The sequence below is a fragment of the Camelus bactrianus genome, chromosome 4 (assembly GCF_048773025.1).
Source record: "Camelus bactrianus isolate YW-2024 breed Bactrian camel chromosome 4, ASM4877302v1, whole genome shotgun sequence".
Taxonomy (NCBI): Eukaryota; Metazoa; Chordata; class Mammalia; order Artiodactyla; family Camelidae; genus Camelus; species Camelus bactrianus.
Genome location: NC_133542.1, coordinates 29,340,344 through 29,360,592, shown reverse-complemented (window position 1 = coordinate 29,360,592; position 20,249 = coordinate 29,340,344). Strand labels below are relative to the sequence as shown.

Here is a 20,249-nt window from a genome sequence, read left to right as displayed (position 1 = left end):
TCCTCTTTGGAGTCTACAGTAGATGGAAAGATTAACGTACCTAAAGCAAGCAACTACTAAATTGGTGTCATAAGGCTGACCTTATCCTGTAAAAATGACTTTGTGTTCATTAGAAAAAGGCACCCCTTCCCCAAGATGCCTTATTGCCACATAGTGAAAAATGTCATAAAAAACCCCACAAATTGACAGTCTTCATGATGTAAATGATCCTTCCCATCTTTGTATGTGAGGTCGGCTGCTTTTCCTCTTCTGTATACATCACAATCACTTGTGGATATTTATTATAGATGCTCAGCTCACCCCAGAATTGTAAGTGGTGGAATTTAACAAGACACCAATGGGAGATTCTGATGAACATCAGAGTTTGAAAATGAATATTGAAGGGTAGTCAGCCTCCTACCACTTTCTTACTGTTCAAAGTATGGTCCCAGGATCAGCAGGACTAGCAGCATTAGCTTCACCTGGGAGCCTCACATCAGACCTACTGAAGGAGAATCTGTATTTTAACAAGGTCCCCAGGTGGTCTATATGCAAATTAAATGTGAGTAGCTGTAATTGTGTGATTGACTTCACTTTTTGAGAGTCAAAATGGAGAGAGCAATTCAGGGCTGTAAGTTTGGTTAGAGTAGGGTAACCTAATTTGGATATTCTTCTTTGGGAAGTTGAGTTGGCACCCTGGGGTTTGGAGGGATTTTTTGTTTTTAAGGAAGAGTTACATTGGTGGATCTCTAAATCTTTTGAGAATCCAGAGTTTTTTCTCCTTTAAAGGATACTCTGTCCTTTTCTTACTCCTTCCCTTATACCACTGTAGGGATTCTCAGATTGTAAATATGGGACATAAACCAGAGCTGAAGAAAAACTGAGTAGTTGCCTTTTGCCCCTCGACTCTGTTTTTACATGGAATACAAAATAAGTGTTGGCCTATTTAAAGGGACGTGTGTGTGTTGTGTGATGTGACAGATGAATGTTATTAATGCCCTCCACCTGCATCCCTTATCTATAGCCTCTGAGGAATGATTTCCCCCTGCCTTCTCAGCCACTGTGGAACTTACTATGCAGTAGTTAACAATCACTGTTTCAGGAAAACTGGGAGGGTACCTGTGAATTAGGGAAGGACTAGATAACCTGGGTTCAAGTGACTGTTAAAGCAAGCATGAAGAATTGAGAAGAGGTGATTACGTGTTAATGTGGGCGTAACTTCTGTTATAGGGCTTTATGCCTTGATAATGCTTAGTGTTTGACTTAAAATATTGCTTTTCCTTTAAACCAAGTACTTCTTGAAGCAGCTTGTATTTACTATGATCACGTGGTAGAAACTAGTCAGAGGGACTGCGTATAAGAATGCCCCCAGAGTCCCTCTAACTTGCGTCTCAAATATCAATGGAAAAATGTTTATGGAAATACTTTGAATTTCCCATTATTTCACCATGTTAGCAGCTATCTTCATTTTGGGGCATACCCTACCAGTTAATCTGCATGTTCTGTGCTGCTGGGGGTTTTTCCCCTGCTTTGAACATGGCATTTTTGTAATTGTCATAATGTGCAACAGCTGTATGTTTAATCAAAGTGTGCTTTTTCAGTTGTTTCAGAATTAGTGTGGTCTTACTTGAACCAGAGGAAGGCTGTTGAAGAATGTGAAAATAAAGGTGTGAATGTGTAGCTTTTTGCTCCTTGAGTTTTTTCCAGGAGTTAAGGATTAGAAATTTTTGTTTTTTAATCAGATAAGCAGTGTTAACACTCTATCCTGTAAGGGTTTATCTGCTTGCTGACTTGGGAGACTCCTTAGGCTTGTTTGAAATAAGCATGTTAACTAATCTGTGAGATAAGTTGTAATTTAATTCCCCCACTGGGAAATTTGAATTTCTCAATCCTTTGTTCTGTTTAACAATAGTGAACACCTGTAGTGTGCAGGCGTGGGTTCAGTGTGTTCTTGGACCACTAGAATTAAAGTTATTTATCTAGTACATCAGTAAGTTTGTCATTCAAGGACAGACTTTTCATTTTTCCTTTACGGTTGACTTCTCAAATGGCCTTATTGTGTTAGGATTGTGGATGGTGACAGGCATTATATAGAAAGAGGGAAAAATGAACAGTGATTAAATTGGTAAATGTTTTGGGGGAAGTGAGAGTTATGATCTTCAAGTTTAGTGAAATGGCCAACTGAATTTTAAAAAGAATTTTATGAAGAAACTAAATGGAAACTTAGTTTCCTAGGGTTTCAATAACAATTTCTGTAACAATACCAAATGCTGGGTGACTTAAGACAAGAAATTTATTGCAATTCTGGAAGCTCTAAGCCCAAAAATCAAGGTGTCAGCAGGGCCATCCTCTCTGTCTCTCTAGCGGAGAATCCTTCCTTGCCTCCTTTAGGTTCTTAAACTTTGCTAGCAATCCTTGATGTTTCTTGGCTTATAGATGCATCACTCCAGTCATGGGGCTGCCTTGTCCCTGTGTATCTCTTTGTCCAAAGTTCACTTTTTTATAAGGACACCTATTTCAGTAGATTAGGACCCACCCCATAAGTTGATTACCCCTGTAAAGACCCTATTTCCACATAAGGTCACATTCTGAGATACTTGGGATTGGGACTTCAACATATTTGGGAGGGAGTCGGTGGGGGTAGTGGGTGGACGCAACTCAGTTCTTTACAGAGACCTTGCCAAAATATGGGTAAGTTGCAAGATAACGTATTCATTATTCATCCTGGAATAATTTTCATAACACAACTTGAATCACCTTTACAGAGAACTTGGGGCAAGTTGGAATAGCATGATCAAGAATTGTAATTATTCTTGCTTGAATTCTTTTCTGCTTGATTTTTTTAAAAAACTGACAGTGCTTCAGAAAGATAAAATGGTTAACTTAATGTTTCTATGAACACAAGGTCATTAAACAGCTCACTTGGAAAATTCACCTTTTCTTTCTTGCAGTGGATTCAGGCATTGTTTATTAAAATACACAAAGCTTGGTGAGAAACAGAGTTTTTCTGCCTAGGTAACGTCACAGGAACAATGATACATTTTTGATTTCAGTAGCTATCAGTGTTACCTATAGTTAATATAGAATGGTTCTAAAGAATTTACTGAGGTCCTGAGAAGATGCTGACATCAGAGGCCATAAAGTAATAGAAATGGTTTCAAGATCGCCAAATTGCAATGCTGCGAATTTTATTTTAATAATTAGGCTAAGACATTTAGGTAACTAAAGCTGTAGAAAGATTGAATATTGAGAGAAGTATTTTAATCTTTTTCTATCTTTTTTTTCCAGTTGGAAAATGGATATACTTTATTTGACTATGATGTTGGATTGAATGATATAATTCAGCTACTAGTTCGCCCAGACCCTGACCTTCCTAGCACGTCTAAACAGACTGATGTACAGACCAAACCCTGTTCTAATAGTCCACCTAAAGTAAAAAAATCCCCAAGGGTGGGACCTTCCAGTCAGCCGTCTACATCAACTCAAGATTTTCTTGTTGATCCTGGCTTTGGACTGTATAAGGTATGTTGTCTTCCTCAGACTTGTTAATTGTGAGAGTATAATTCTGTTCTCTCGAGGATGTTGTAAGTAAGTAAACATTGATTGCCATTTGAAAATCAAGATTGGGCTGCTAATACTTTCACAACTTTTTAAAAATTACTTTTAAAAGTTAAAGATATATAGACCAATGTATAAAATGTATATGTCCAGTTCAAGAATAATAAAGCAAACACCTGTGTAATTCTACCAAGGTTAAGAAGTAGAATGATGCCAGTTCCATTTTAGAGTCTCCTGTGTGCCCCTACCAGAACACATCTCCCTCTCTCTCTCCCTTAGAGGTAAACTACTTGTTCTGACTTTTATGATCATTTTTCTTTAGTGTTATTACTGACATGTGTATCTCTAAACAGTATTTTGTTTTGCCTATATGAACTTTGTTTATATAATAGATTTCAACTTTTTTGCAACTTTGGGGGATTTCATCCATATAGCTATATTTTTTCACTGTTAAATTATTCCATTTTATTAACATGCCCAGTACATTTACCTAATCCATGATTGATAGTATTTGGGCAATTTCCAATTTTAGCTGTTTTAAAAAGTGCTGTTTTGAACCTACTGTGTGTATCCTGGTGTACATGTTGAAGAATTTCTTGAGGAATTTTTACCTAGAAATAGAAGTGCTGGTTGTTCATTCCTAGGATACTGCCAAACTGTTCTCTACTTTGTTCCATTGGTCTGGTTTATCCCACTGTCCATGCAGTTCAAAGTACTAGTAGACTATTTTGATATCTCTTTTCCCATCTCCGAAATTTAATTCCTCTTCAAGGGTGTCTTGGTTTTTAGCTTTTAACCCTAGAAGGTAAAAATTTGAGAATTATCTTGTCAAAACATTACAGATGAATAATCTGGTGGGATTTCAATGGGAGTTGTATCCATAGATGAGCTTAACAGTGTTGAATCCTTCATTCATGGAATGATAGTCTCCATTAATTTAGATCTTTGACATCTTTCTCAGTTTTTTCTTTACATATCTTGTTTGATTGCTAGTAGCTTTGTTTTTGATGCTATTATAAATGGTTACCTTTTAAAATTGTGACTTATGTGCTGTGTAGAAATGTGATTTATTATTGCCCTTTGTTATCTAGCAGCTTTTTCAAACTCTATTCTAATAAATTTTGTAGGAATAATTAAATGATGGTTTTGGTCCATCTCTTTCTATCCTTATATTGTTTCTTAAGTCTTACTAGTTGGAATAAATTGGGACCCAAACTTAACTTTTCAGAGTATTTTCCAGGCTAAAATTAAAGATTGATAAATGAAGTGAATTACTTAGGAAAATGCAAATAGAGATAATCTTAGATCTGTAGAAAAAAATGCAAAATTTGTATCTATGGAAAAATGTAGACAGATCCATAAAAATGGAAAAAGTCAAAAGTAGCAGAGCACTATATCAAAGTACCTGGCCTGGCTAGGTGATGCATTGCTTTAAACCCATAAAGAATAGATAATTAGAATGTTACCTAAATTGACCCACAACATTAAAAAAAAAAAAGGAAAGCTTCCATTTGTCTTTTAAATTTGGTATAACATTGATACTTAAAACATGACAAAAGCACACTGGTATCACTGCATATTGACATATGCCCTAAGTTATGTTTAGCAAGTAGAATTATATCTATGTATTTTTAAAAATACCTTGATCAAGTATGGTTTGTCAGAAAGTGAGATAGTTTACTATTAGGAAATGTTTTATATAGTTCATCATGTTAGTAAACCAGTGAAAAATGATCTAATCCAAAGTATTTTCTGCATCTAAATAAAAATTGAATGCATTTTTGATTTAAAAAAAAAAATTCCTTGTGGGTTGGGTATAGCTCAGTGGTAGAGTGCATACTTAACCATGCTCGAGGTCCTGGGTTCAATCTAGTACCTCCATTACAAAAAAAAAAAAAAATCTTTTTAAGAGGAACAGGTGGAATAGATGAGTATTTTAAACCACACATTAAGCAATATGCTTAATGATTGGGGAAAAGTCAAAATATTCCCATTAAAGACAGTTAATGCTGTTATTTAACATCTTTCTAGAAGTGCTATATAATACAGATAGGCAAAACAACAAAGTGTTGTAAATACTGGAGAAGGCAGACATTACTTACAAGTACCTGGAAAGCTGAGAAAATGCATTAGAGCATTATGAGCAAGCAGTACAACAGCTATTGAAATACCAATAGCTTTCCTTGCTATAATCATTTAATAAAAGAAAAAAAATTTCGGTAACAAAACAAAAGTCTGGGAATAAACTTACATGATATGCGCAAGACTTACATAAATTAAAATAGTGCTTTAAGTAGTGCTCAGAATTCAGACAGAATTGTTAACATTGAAAGCCCACTTGCCATATGGTTTACATCACTCATTGATCTCTAAAAACAAGAACCCACCAGTAGCAAAGAGCAAACACATGTATTACTACATATGTATTATATATACATGTGTTTCCAGCTTGACAGAGCAAGGAAATACATGTATGTATAATAACTCCTATGTATCTGTGTATCTATATATGTAACCATCTGTATCTAAATTAAGCTTACATTATTACATCCTAACTTTTTGGTTAAGGGCAACGGTTTAGAAGCTATTTTTGACTTGATTTGGGCAGTGTAGGTACAAATTTCTTTTCATAGGAGGGCCAGCTTATATATCTGCAGGTCTGAGATTAATAAAGGTTAAGCAGTAATGGTTAATTTAAATTTCTGTTTAGCACTTCTCAACACCCTACCATGTCCCATCCCCTGCTCTAAATCAGAAGAGCATCATGAAAAACTACTTCTCTTAGCAGATCTTCACTTTTTATTTTCAATGTTAGCGCTTTGGCCATCAACTACTTCTATCTAGTACTTGGGTTTTTAAACATCTCTTACATTTCATGCTAATATAATAGACGTTAAGGACTTTAGGTTTATCTCAGACTTGGTTTCAAATTTCAGTTCAGCTGCTTTTGAGTTATACAAACTTGGCAAGTAAATACATTATCTTCCTTTCCTCATTTAGAAACACACTTGGAACCTCTAGTACTTAAATGCTCAAAAGGGTACTGTTATTTATAAAGTAATACGTTTAGTCAAAGCTGGATTTAACCTTTGTTAGTTGAAGAGGCTAACACAAACTTGCTTTTTTGGATTGAAGCTCAGTAATTGTCATAGGTATTTGAATTTTTGACTGGTGACTTTTTTTTCCTTATAGAAAGGCTTATTTATATAATTCATTCATCAAATATTGGGATATCTAGTATATATTTGTACTAGGTACTAGAGATAAGGGGTAAATGAACGATACTGTCCCCTGCCTTCGTGGAATTAAATAGGTATTAACTTGTGCTAACTTAAGTATTTAGAAGCTGCTACTTTTATTTTGAGTTTGTTTTGAATTTTATGTATTTTTCTTAGAGCAAGTCTCTGAAAAGTAAGTATATCAAAATTTCATTAAATTGTATATGGATCACTTAAAAATTGGGAGATTTTTTCCTTTCATCTTGAATTCTTGCCTATGTAACTTGTACTTTGAAAAGATTTACTTTTATAGGGGGAGAGCATAGTTCAAGTGGTAGAGCACATGCTTAGCATGCACAAAGTCCTGGGTTCAATCCCCAGTACCTCTTTCAAAAATAACCTTCATTTCCCCCCCACCACCAAGATGAAATAATTAAGTAATACAATAATAAATAAAATATTTAAAAAACATTTAAAAAAAGATTTCTGTTTATGGAGCTTCCCATAATTAAAATTGCTTTATTGATGAGCAAACAAATTTGGGGGCTTTCCCTTCCTTTTGCCTAAAAATATTTTTGGACCTCATGGTAAGCAGGTACAAAAAGTGGATTTTCACACTAACATTACTCAAAACAGACATAGGTAAACATTTAAACTTTAAGATGAAATAGTAATCTGAAGTTGTTATCCAGTATCATTCTTGTTTTGCTGCATTTGATAATTCTGAGCAATATTTGGTAAGTTTCAGGTATCTTTTCATATGTTATTAAGAAGCTAGATACCACTATCACATCTGTAGAGCCTGTAGCAGATTGTGCAGAGGCTGGGTCCATCCATCCCCATTGTACAACACAACGTTAATTTCACACTGACTCTAGGAAGTAACTTACTTTCTGAAACCAGGTGGACTTCTGATCCTTAAATTGGCTTTAATTCTGGTTTTTGGATGTGGAAGTTTTGTATGACTTGTAAGATCCTACTGTTGAAATGACTCATCCTGGCTTAAATAAGTGTTCAGAATGATTATAGTAAACTTTTAGGGTTTAGCTAAGTGTGTGGCACTGGTAAACTTTTACATGTCCATGCTCATTGTACCAAACGAAAAGGAAAATTGTCAATAGCTAGGTAAAAATGGATTTTTTTTTTACTATTACGTATCTTTTGTCTACAGTGCCATGCTGCTTTATGTAAAGTTTTTGATTATTAAATGTAATAGACAGTATAAGTAAGAGTAGAACTTAATTAAATAGGAAGTCAATGTATGTAAATACCACTCAATTTAAGAAGAATAGCAGTACCCCAAGAACTTCTGATGTGCCCGCTCATGATATAACTCCCTCTTCCCTAGGTATAACTCATATCAGAACTTCCATGATAATTATTTCTTTGCTATCTTTTAACTTTATCCTATTGTTATCCTTTAATGACCCCTTAACCTTCAACCTGCATATGTATCCCTAATTTTCCTCTTTCTGAACTTTATGTAAATAGAACCATATTGCATTTTGATTTGTAACTCTGAAGAAACATGCTATAATGAGAGGACTGTGTTCAGAGTTAGAGAAAGCTTTATCATCTTAGCTCCCACTTACAGTTATGTATCTCCTGAGGGCAAGCGTATTTTACTTCTGAACCTCACTGGAAAGTAAGAATGATTTTGTATTCTAACTTTTAAAGGAGATAATATATATAGGATTATACTGCTAAAGTATTTACTAAGAATGATATGGTAATAAGACCATTCTCTGAGTTTTAGTGAGTCTTAGCATTGAACTTATATTGATACCCAGTGAAAGTTTTTTCCTTTGTACCTACTATGTGATTGCTAGATTGGCAAGTCATACAAATTTGTCATCTAATCTCTTAATATACTGCAAAGTATGTTGTTTTAAAAAGAAGCTGAGGCTGGGACACATTAAGTAACTTGTTCAAGGTTACATCTTATAAGTAATAAACGTAGTTTTTAAGTCTTTGCTTATCTGCAAAGCTGGTATGTTTTCCAGAGAGCATATATACTTGAAAGTATATCCAGCATATAGTAAATCCTCAGATATTTGTCATTAGTACTGTTTTGTTTTTTAATGATTGCTCCTTGCCTTCTGTACTTTTTTTTTTTTTTAATCAAATACTTGCACATGGAAAACTCTTCTCTAAATGTTGCTACAGGCACACCTCGGAGATAACTGGGTTTGGTTCCAGACTACAGCAAAAAAGCAAATATCGCAATAAAGCAAATCAAACAGATTTTTTGGTTTTCCAGTGCATACAAAAGTTATTTACATTATACTGTAGTCTGTTAAGTGTACAGTAGCATTATATCTAAAAAAAAGATTGACATACCTTAACTTAAAAATACTTTATTGCTAAAAATGATAACCATCATCTAAGCCTTCAGCAAGTCATGATCATTTGGCTGGTGGAGGGTCTTCCTCGTTGAAGACTGCTAGCTGACTGGTGGCTGTGGCAATTTATTAAAATAAGGCAATGAAGTTTGCCACATCGATGGACTCTTGACAAAACAAGTTCTCTAGCATGTAAGGTTGATAGCATTTTACCTACAGTAGGACTTCTTTCAAAATTGAAGTCAGTCCTCTCAAACCTCGCCACTGCTTTACCAACTAAGTTTATGTACTTTTCTAAATCTTTTGTTATCCTTTCAACAGTCTTCATAGCATTTTCACCAGGAGTAGATTTCATCTCAAGAAATCACTTTCTTTACTCATCCTAAAGAAGCAATTCTTTATCCATTCAAGTCTTATTCTAGTTCTCATGCTATTTCTACATCTGCAATTTCTTCTTCCACTGAAGTCTTGAACCCTTCAGAGTCATCCATGAGGACTGGAATCTTCTAAATCCTTTTAATGTTACTTTGACCTCTTCCCATGAATCAGATGTTCCTACTGGCATTTAGAATGGTCAGTCCTATACAGAGGTTTTCAGTTAACTTTGCTGAGATCTATCAGAGGAATCACTATGGCCACTATAGCCTTGTGAAATGTAATTGTTAAATAATAAGGCTTGAAAGTCAAAATGACTCCTTGATTCATGGGAATGAATGTTGTGTTAGCAGGCATGAAAACGGTATTAAACTCATACTTCTCCATCAGAGCTCTTAGGTAACGAGGTGTGTTGTCATTGTGAAGTAATATTTTGAAAGGAAACTTTTTTTTTTCCCTGAGCAGTAAGTCTGCACAATGGGCTTAAAATATTCAACAAACCATCATATAAACAGATGTAAGCCAGACTTTGTTCCATCTATAGAGCACAGGTAGAGTAAATTTTGCATAATTCTTGAGGGCCCTTGGGTTTTTCAGAATGGTAAACGAGCTTTGGCTTCGGTCTCAAGACACCAACTGCATTGGCCACTAATAAGTTGATCAGCCTGTCCTTTGAAGCTCTGAAGCAGGCATTGACTTCTGCTCTGTAGCTATGAAAGTCTTAGGTGGCATCTTCTTCCAGTGTAAGGCTGTTGCATGTATGTTGACAACCTGTTGCTTAGCGTAGCCACCTTCGTTCATTATCTTCGCTTAATCTTCTAGATAACTTGCTGCAGCTTCTACATCAGCACTTGCTCCTTCACCTTGCATTCCTGTATTATGGAGATGACTCCTTTCCTTAAACCTCATGAACCAACCTCTTTTAGCTTCTAACTTTTCTTCCACATCTGCCTGACCTCCCTTAGCCTTCATAGAATTGGAGAGAGTGAGGGCCTTGCTCTGAATTAGGTTTTTGTTTAAGGGAATGTAGTGTCTGGTTTGCTCTTCCTATCCAGACCACTCACAATCCCTCCACATCAGCAACAAGGCTCTTTTGCTTTCTTATCATTTGTGCATTCGCTGGAGTAGCACTTATAATTTCCTTCAATAACTCTTTGCATTCACAAATTGACTGTGTGGCACAAGATGCCTAGCTTTTGGCCTGTCTCTGCTTTCAATATGCCTTCTTCAAGCTTAATCATTTCTAGTTTTTAATTTAAAGTGAGAGACTCTTCCTTTTCCTAAACACTTAGAGGCCATTGTAGGAGTATTAATTGGCCTAATTTCAATATTGTCGTGTCTCAAGGAGTATGGAGGCCTGAGGAGAGGGAAGGAGAAGGGGAACTGCTGGTTGGTAGAGCAGTCAGAACACATTCAACATTGATCGATTGATTAAGTTCCCCGTCTTCCATGGGCATGCATGGTATGCGGTGCCCCGAAACAATTACAATAGTAACCTCAAGGCTCACTGATTACCATAACAAATATGATAACGAAGTTTTGAAATACTGTGAGAATTACTAAAATGATATAGACAGGAAGTGAGCAAATGCTGCTGGGAAAATGGTTGCAATACACTTAACCAAAGTAGGGTTGCCATAAACTTTCAATTTGTAAAAACAACGTATTATCTGAAGTGCAATAAAGCTAAGCAGAATAAAATGATGTATGCCTGTGCATTTTTGATATGAATAAATCTAGCTCTTCAGCTTAGATTTATGTGAGTGGGTTTGTTTTTTTTTTTTACTTTAGCTCATGGCTTTTCAGCTCAAACACCCCTCCTCCATTAATCATAGTTTGTTTAGCCTCTAACTTTTATGATGTTTTGACATATTCAGGGCAGGAGGTGCTTGCTGGCTAAGGCTAGACTACCTCTGTCAAGGCTAGCTAGTAAGAGACAGAACAGCTTGTCAGTGAACCCATCTTCCATAAAACCAACCAATCCAAACTCCACAACCCTAGCCACCTCCTTTATCTAAAGCACACCCACATACCAACTAACCATTCAGAGTCAGGTACCAACCAACTGGTGACCACCCCTGTTGCCCCAGAGCGTGCTAATATTATTCACACTAGCCAGTGCTAAGCTGCTTCCCCTGCCTAGCCTTGCCTTTTCCATGCAGAACACGTACTCTCTGGGCCATGGTTTCCTCTTGTTCCTTCTGCCTCCTGACCAGACCTAGTGCTTCTCATTGTGGTCCTGCACAGAGTGCCCCACTTTCTTGAGAAACGTAAGGAATTCTCCCAGTGGCGTTAGCTTCTCCATATTGTCATTCAGTAACCTCCATAAATTAAAATCCTGAGGTTGTAGCTAAGACACCCCTCTCCTGCCCACACACACGTGTAAACACACCTATTCTGTTTTCTTGTCATTCTGTCTGCTTTTTTGCTGCTCTCTTCTGGCTAAATTACTTTTTAGTTGGGTTTTTGCTTTGTTTTAGTAGATGTTACTTTCTTAGAGCAGGTCTAGGTTCACAGTAAAACTGAGTAGAAGGTATAGAAGTCTCTCAAAATGTTGATACAACATCACCCAAAGTCCCTAGTTTACATTAGGATTCACTCATGGTTTTTCATATCTTGTAGTTTTTGGAAATGCTTATCAGCTCTTAACTTTCTTAGTAATTCAGTTTAAATTATCTTAGCAGTATCCTCTGTTTTTATTTTAATCATATAAGTTTTAAGTATTTGCTACTGAATTATCTTCCAAACCCATGTTTACAGAAGAACTTTATCCTCTTTCATGCAATTTGACCCATTCAGATTTATCCTAACTTAGTATGTCTTTGTAATATGTACAGATTTTCCTTTAGAATTTAAAAGCATTTTTCCCCATTCAATTTATATGCATTATCATGAATGTTGAACTAGACTTAATAGGATAATTTGTAGTTTTTGTTCCTGGTTATAAACCTGGAGTTACACTACTCAAAGAATTGTCTACCTCTGTGGACTGTTCTTGTATATGTGTGATGTTTAAGCCATATTTTGATTGACTTAGGTTTCTGCTAACTCTATATTGCCAAATACTGAAGTATTCAGATAGTATATTCTCTTTGCCTGCTAGTGCCTTATATTTGATATGCAAATTCAGTATTTCATTTGTACCTCTTACTGTTCTGTAGTTAAGTTTTTATTGCTAAACATAATTTTTGCTGTCAGTGTTTTAGTATCAAGTCTATACTCCATCATTTGCTAGAATAATTGTGTAATGCTATGTGAAACCTCTTTATTTTTGATTTGCCAAGAAAGAGCATGAGAGACCTTAATGTTGATTTTTTTCATTAGTTTTAGCCAGTGTTGCCTGTAAGAAACTACATGTCTTTAAACTTGTCAGTGACTAATATAGAAAAGCTTCTGTCCATTCCATTTCTGATTCTTTGTCTAGCCTGATTGGACCTGAGGTCTTTTTCTTTTCTCCTAAACTCTTCATTCTTGCATTAAACTTTGTTTTTCAGGTTATTTCATTGCCAAATATTGTACCTCTTCTGTTAGTGATAGTTAATACTTCTTGTTTTTGTCTGTATTCTCTCTACCTTTTATGTTAGAAGGTGATTTGAAACCTCTTTAATACCTTGAATACCTTATTTAAGTTCTTCACTTAACCTTTTAAAGGTCCTATTTACCTGTCTTATCATCAAGCTTCATGATATAGTGTAGCAAGAACATGAGCTTTAAGATCAAGATGTCTTCAGATCCTAGCTTTACATTTCACTGACTTGCTTTTTTCCCCAAGTTTCCTGTATTAGTATATTATTAACATCTTAGATTAGTATGATAGATTTGTTACTATTAATGAACTACTACTGACACATTATTAATCTTTATCCAGAGATTGTTTAGATTTCCTTTGTTTTTACCTATAGTTCTTTGTTTCTGTTCCAGGACCCCATATTACATTTAGTTGTCATGTCTCCTTAGGCTCCTCTTGTCAGTTTCTTACTGCTTTTGACGTCTTTGACAGTTGTGAGAACTTGTCAGGTGTTTTGTAGGGGGCCCCACTACTGGAATCTGCCTGATGTTTTTCTCATGGTTAGAGACAAGGGCTGTGGGGTATTGGGAGGAAGACTGTAGAGGTGAAGGGCCATTTTCATCACATCATATCAAGAGTACATACTTGCAACATGACATCACTGTTGATGCTGACCTTGGTCACCTGCCTGAGGTAGTGTTGATCCTGCTCGCAACTGATTCTGATGCCAGAGAAACAAGAGGGTATGTAGAGAAGGCCTCTGACCCTACCAGTGACCACCTTTTTGGGTCACCATTCAGGAGAAAGTAGTCACAGCAAGGGGACAGCCCACACAGAGAGCAGTTCTTACATTGACAGGCACTATGACAGGCACCTGACTATCCACGACTTCATTTGTCCCCGTGAGGTGGGTGAAATCATTATTCTCCTGTTCCAGATTAGAGGGCTGAGCTCCTGAGACCTCACAGCCAGGAGGCCACAGGGCCACACTGGCTGAGCACTGCTCCAAGCTGCAGGCTGTCCCAGAATGAAGGTAAGGGAGCCAAAGAGGCTGGAGCCCCCTCTCCCAGGGTGACAGCAGGGACAAGAGACATGCAGTGCCTCCCCTTAGAGCCCACATCTGAGCCCTGGCCAGAGACCAACTCATTCCTCCTAGTCCAAGTGTTCTGAGTGGGAGATACCCACATAGATAGAAGTTGAAAGACAACCAAGCCGAGGGAAGGATATAGCTCAGGAGTAGAGTGCATGCCTAGCAAGCACAAGGTCCTGGGTTCATTCTCCTCATTGTCTTTGATTTGAAGCAAGTCAACTTGTCAGAGCCTTTTTTTCCTTATCTTGTAAAATATCAATTATTTATTATTAAGGCTGTTAGAGTTAGACAAGCCTAACTAAAGGAGCCTTGCACAATATGTGGTATATGGGTATTTAACTTCAGTTCATTCTTACCTTGACCCCTACCCCAAGTTGTAACCTTATGTCAGAATTCTTTTGGGCACCTTAAGGGGTCTTACACCCTCAGGAAGAGCTAGATGGATTAGGTGATGATCTTGTACTAGTAGTGTCATTTTCTTTTTTTTTTTTTTTAACTTTTTTTTTTTATTTATAATCATTTTACAATGTTGTGTCAAATTCCAGTGTTCAGCACAATTTTTCAGTCATTCATGGACATATACACACTTATTGTCACATTTTTTTCTCTGAGTTATCATAACATTTTGTGTATATTTCCCTGTGCTATACAGTGTAATCTTGTTTATCTATTCTACAATTTTGAAATCCCAGTCTATCCCTTCCCACCCTCCACCCCCCTGGCAACCACAAGTCTGTATTCTCTGTCTATGAGTCTATTTCTGTCCTGTATTTACGCTTTGTTTTTGTTTGTTTGTTTTTGTTTTTGTTTTTGTTTTCTAGATTCCACATATGAGCGATCTCATATGGTATTTTTCTTTCTCTTTCTGGCTTACTTTACTTAGAATGACATTCTCCAGGAGCATCCATGTTGCTGCAAATGGCATTATGTTGTCGGTTTTTATGGCTGAGTAGTATTCCATTGTATAAATATACCACATCTTCTTTATCCAGTCACCTGTTGATGGACATTTAGGCTGTTTCCATGTTTTGACTATTGTAAATAGTGCTGCTATGAACATTGGGGTGCAGGTGTCATCCTGAAGTAGGGTTCCTTATGGATACAAGCCCAGGAGTGGGATTCCTGGGTCATATGGTAAGTCTATTCCTAGTCTTTTGAAGTAGTGTCATTTTCTTCTTTTTAAGGGCTTTAAAAAATATTGAAGGCATGTCTCTTGGTTATTGCTCCTGAAAGGGCCTTGACCTTTAGACCAATTACCTCACCTTTTTTAGAGAGAATTTTTTTAAAAACCAGATTCCTTATGGTAATTCTCAAACTCTCTGGTACACCTGTTTTCTAAAACCCTGTTTTCCTTTTGTTATATTGCATGGTTTAGTTCTGGATCATTCATTAGAATTAAATACAGACATCATTTTACATCTTTATAGCTCTGTTCTTTTTATATGTTCTTTGTTCTCTGAGGTACTAAATAATGCATTTGCTAGTGAGTTACTAACTGTTGGTGGAACTTAACCCCATTTTGTAGAAGTGGTTTCACTGGATTCTTCCCATATGTATAAGTCCCTTGTTTTCAAGTTTTTTCTGTTGAATACTTCACTGTTTTATGGTTAAGCTGACTGTAAGTTATCTTTAGGATTCTGAAGAAATTAATGAAACTAACTAGTAACACACTCATAATACCTTAAAGTCCTGGCTTTTCATTAGTGACATTCTTATTGAATGACTCTTGGGGGCACAAGAATTATATTTTAATAGTCTTGTATAGATGCCAGTAAGGAATAGTTAAAGAAAATATCTATTTCATTGAAGGATATTGGGAGGAAAGATAATTTTCATAATAGTAAATAACAGATTTGACAGTATAACCTAAAAAGAATAGTTTTGATCTAATCTTTTGAAATTAAACGTGAGTAACTGCAAATATTAACTATAATAAACCCTCAAAGTAATTTTAAATTATATTAAGGTTTTTGAAGCAATAGATGAAATTATGCTTCATTAACTAATTTTAAACTTTTTTTAGGTAAATGAATTGGTGGATGCCAGAGATGTCGCCCTTGGTGCTTGGTTTGAGGCACGTATACATAGTGTTACTAGAGCTTCTGATGGACATTCACGTGGCAAAACTCCACTGAAGAATGGCAGTTCTTGTAAAAGGACTAATGGAAATGTAAATCATAATTCCAAAGAGAACACAAATAAATTGGACAATGTACCCTCTACGTCTAATTCAGACTCTGTTGCTGCTGATGAAGACGTTATTTATCATATCGAGTATGATGAGTAAGTGCTCATGCTATTGAGGACTTCATTCATGTTTTTGTTTATAGAAGCAAAATCTTAGATTTCAAGATTGTTTTCAAATAGCAGTCTTTCTGAAGAAATAACTTAGGGGTCTTGTTCAGTCTATTACATTTGTTTTTGTTTCTGTTTGTTTAGTGGTCATAATGTAATAAGGGCTCCTTAACAGTCAGCATCTCTGGCTCCTTAAGTGGTTTGTTTATTTTACTATCCTAATAGCTGGGTTAATTTAATTTGTAAGGGTTTCTCCTTGTCTCTTCTAGTATTAGGGTTTTTTTAGTATGTGTTTTAATAATATTTTAGAAAGTGTATAACAACAATGTAGTGAGTAGCTTTTAAAATGAAGTTGAAATATATTTTAAAACAGCTTATTAGTGAGATAGTTCACAGATACAATATACACATTTCAAGGGTACAATTGACTCTTTTTAGTACGTTCACAGTATTATGCATTATCACCAACTAATTTTAGAATATTTTTATTTTCCTCCAAAAACCCATATACTTAGCAGTCACTTCCTCATCCCCCTCTCCCAACAGAATGTTTTTAAATGGTCATGTGAAAACAGTATTAAGAACTTGTTTTGAGGGCCTAGATTCTAACACTGAATTATCATTTTCTTTACCTATTTTCAAAATCATAGTTTTAAAGTTACTATGGGGACAGATTTATTTATTCAACACTAAATGAACTTTAAGTTATTACTCAAGCTTAATATGTATGGAAAATATGCTACCAAATCCTTACAGAGAATAAGAGTTCAAGATCCTAAAATGGTTGTGGTTTGTGGCGGGGGGGTTTACCAAAAATGGTATAAAAGACTTTGGTGTCAACTCGGATTTCCAGGATACCTGGGAAAGGGTCAAAAGTAGATCTCTTTAATCTTCACTTTTCTGATGCTTCTTAAGGTTGTGACTAACTTGCCAACATGACTTATTTCAAATGTGCCATCATACTGCTTTCTACTATAGTAGATGATGATAGAACCAACAACTAGAATGAATATTAAGATCTGGGATTGGCCAGGACTAGCAATATTGGTAAATCAAGGCTGGGATAGAAAGGAACTGGTGATGGTATATTGATAGTAACCAGTCTCTTGGTTTATGAATACAGTGGTAAAGAGATAAAAGACTGTATTAGTGGGGGACTTCAGCTATCTGTATATCTGCTGTCAACAAGTAGAGTTCTTGAGTGACTTTGAGTTTTTAGTTCTTAGAGAATAGAAGAAATAACTTGGAGACCTGGAATCTGATTCTGGCCAATAAAGGAGCTTATCTGGCGAAAAAATACTGTCCAGAATGGCACAACATAGAAATAGGGTAAGAAGCTTTAAACACTAAGTGAACTAAGGCTTATTAAAGTTTTACAGTTTTAGGAGCTCTTAGTTGATTTTCGAATAAGAATTTCCAAGAGATAGGCCTGAGTTTTGTGTAATGTTAGAGCAGAAATCATAGTACTTTAGCTTTTATTCTTTAATGAAGGAGAAATTTGTCTTGATACAACGAATGTTAAAGGGAGTCCAAACCCAGCATGCATGAGAAGACTAAAATTATCTGTCCAAAATAATTTTACATGATGGAGTTGTTTCAGTGCTAGCAACTTAAGCATGATAGCTGAACTTTCTTAGAGAAATAAGATATCAGAAGCTTGGTGGTAGATGTCATTAACATCTTTAAAAAGAGAAAAGGACTATATAAAATAAAGTATAAAATATATGTACTTCTGGACAAAAGTCCCAAATAACACAAGGCTGGTGTAAGCACCCAGAAAGAATCATGAACCCACATGGATGTGACAACAAATCCTGTTAGTTTCATTCTTCATCATTATCAGAAAATTAAGTTAAAAGGTACAGTAAAGTGTATATTAATTTCATTAATAAGTTATTAACAGGTTCTTCTTTAGATGGAGGATGCATTGAAGAGAGATTTGGAGTGTATGGCTTAGCAGTAGTAGACATTTTTATTGAGTAGTAAGCTCCAAGTTAGTCAACAGCATGTGGCTATCAAATAGTTACATGGTGGGATGTTTTATTAGGAGTAAGATATCTAGAACAGGACTGGTGGCGCTACCATTGCACTGGGCTGGTTATTCCCTACTTGGAATATTATTCTCCATCTTACATGCTTCAATACCAACAGACCCCGGTGCATCTTCAGTGTAGAAATCAAAATGTACAGATGTAAAAGCATCATGAAGAATAGCTGAAGGAACTAAATATTCAGCTTGAAAAGACTTGGATCATGATAGCTTTCATATTTGAAAAGCTCTGTTTAATAGAAAGTGCTATACAACGTAGAAGGTAGGTTTTAGGATAATGTAAACTTGCTACCTGTCAAATCTAAGGATAGGGAACTGTCTGCCCTAAGAAGTAGCCAGTAAACAGACATTGGCTGTCTTCAAACATAGGAAAAATTAATAGAAATATTATATTGCAAAGAGAAATAACAAAAAGTTACGCCTTCTAATCCAATCACTCTTGATTTGTCTAATCCAATCTAATTCTTACTTCCAAGACAGTATCTCTTAGATAATTTTTTGTACTTGTAAGTTTACAAAATAGTATTCCATTCCATTCCATCCTATTCCATTTATACTGATTTAGTACTGTCATTTCCCTCAAATGGAGTAACTTCATTTTTCTCACAGAATAAGTTGAAAGTAATCTGCTTAATAACTCCAATCCCCTGAGTGCAGCAATGTATTTTGAGTAAGCTGTCATTTAGCCAAGGCACAAAGGTACTATACATTAGGCCAAGGAACCTGTCTCAATTCTTTGGGGATATGCAGTGTTTGTCAGTTTAAAGTGGCACCATTTTAAAGTTATTTTTATAGAGAACTACACATCCTAGTACAATACCAGACCAGATGAAATGAACTTAATTAAAACTGTTGCTGGGGGGATGGTATAGCTCAGTGGTAGAGTACATGCCTAGCGTGCACAGGGTCCTGGATTCAATTCAAAAAATAAATAAACCTATAATTACTTCCCGCCTATTAAAAAAGAAACATTTTAAAAAAAATAAAAAGAAAAAAATAAACAAGAAACAAAAATACAAAAAACTTTGAAAACTGTTGCTGACGCAGAATAAGATAAATAGGTATACTCTTGCATCTTGAGTCCTCACTCAAGTTAGCAGAGTTGAAAACAGTTTTAATCTATGAGGAGTACTAGGTGTTACAGATTGATGTTATTTACTAGGTAGATGAATTTCACAAAACAAACCCCCACCCCAAAAGCGAAATCCTAGTAGTCAACATTGTTTTAGAATCTAAATGAAATCATTTATTTTCTCATCTTTCTCTACTTTTCCTTTCAAAATTTATGAGTACAAATATTCTGAGATCACAAAAAGCAAGGTATGTTAAGAGATTAATATGAAATGTTTTGAAATGTAAGAGTTTTTCTGTTGACAAGGGTCCCTTTTCTACAGATTCCTTAATGAACATAGACTGAATTGTTGACAGCTTCTTGTGAAGATTTTGTGGGTTGTCAATCATAAGGCCTAGATGCGGCCTTGTAAACTTTGATTCACTTACTGCAAATAGTATAAAGCAAAACTGGAGTTAACATCTAAGTGTCTGGTACAAAGAACATATTTGTGTGTTTTATTTGTAATTGCTATTCTATACCACTCATCTGTCATCACCCTTGTCTTATAGCAAAGGCTTTGCATTTTTAGAACTCAGCCATCCTAGTAAGTACTTGGGGAGAAAGAGTTGGCAGTAGAAATATTAAATTGAGACTTTAGAGGAACTTAGATTCCAAAGGATTCTTAGATCTTCTGTTTAATTTCTGTTAAATTTTCTTTTAACTTTTTAAAAGCAGCTTAAGATATAATTCACACATCATTCAATTTACCTATATAAAATG

General features: G+C 35.6%; 1 protein-coding gene across 1 annotated transcript in view; it reads left to right on the top strand.

The window, feature by feature from the left end:
• Positions 1 to 20,249, top strand: part of UHRF2 (ubiquitin like with PHD and ring finger domains 2) — a 76,346-nt gene that overhangs the window by 2,429 nt on the left and 53,668 nt on the right. Inside the window, exons 2-3 of the mRNA XM_010960649.3 lie at positions 3,268 to 3,501; positions 16,094 to 16,353. Coding sequence (XP_010958951.1) covers positions 3,268 to 3,501; positions 16,094 to 16,353 — 494 coding nt within the window. The remainder of the gene's footprint in view (positions 1 to 3,267; positions 3,502 to 16,093; positions 16,354 to 20,249) is intronic.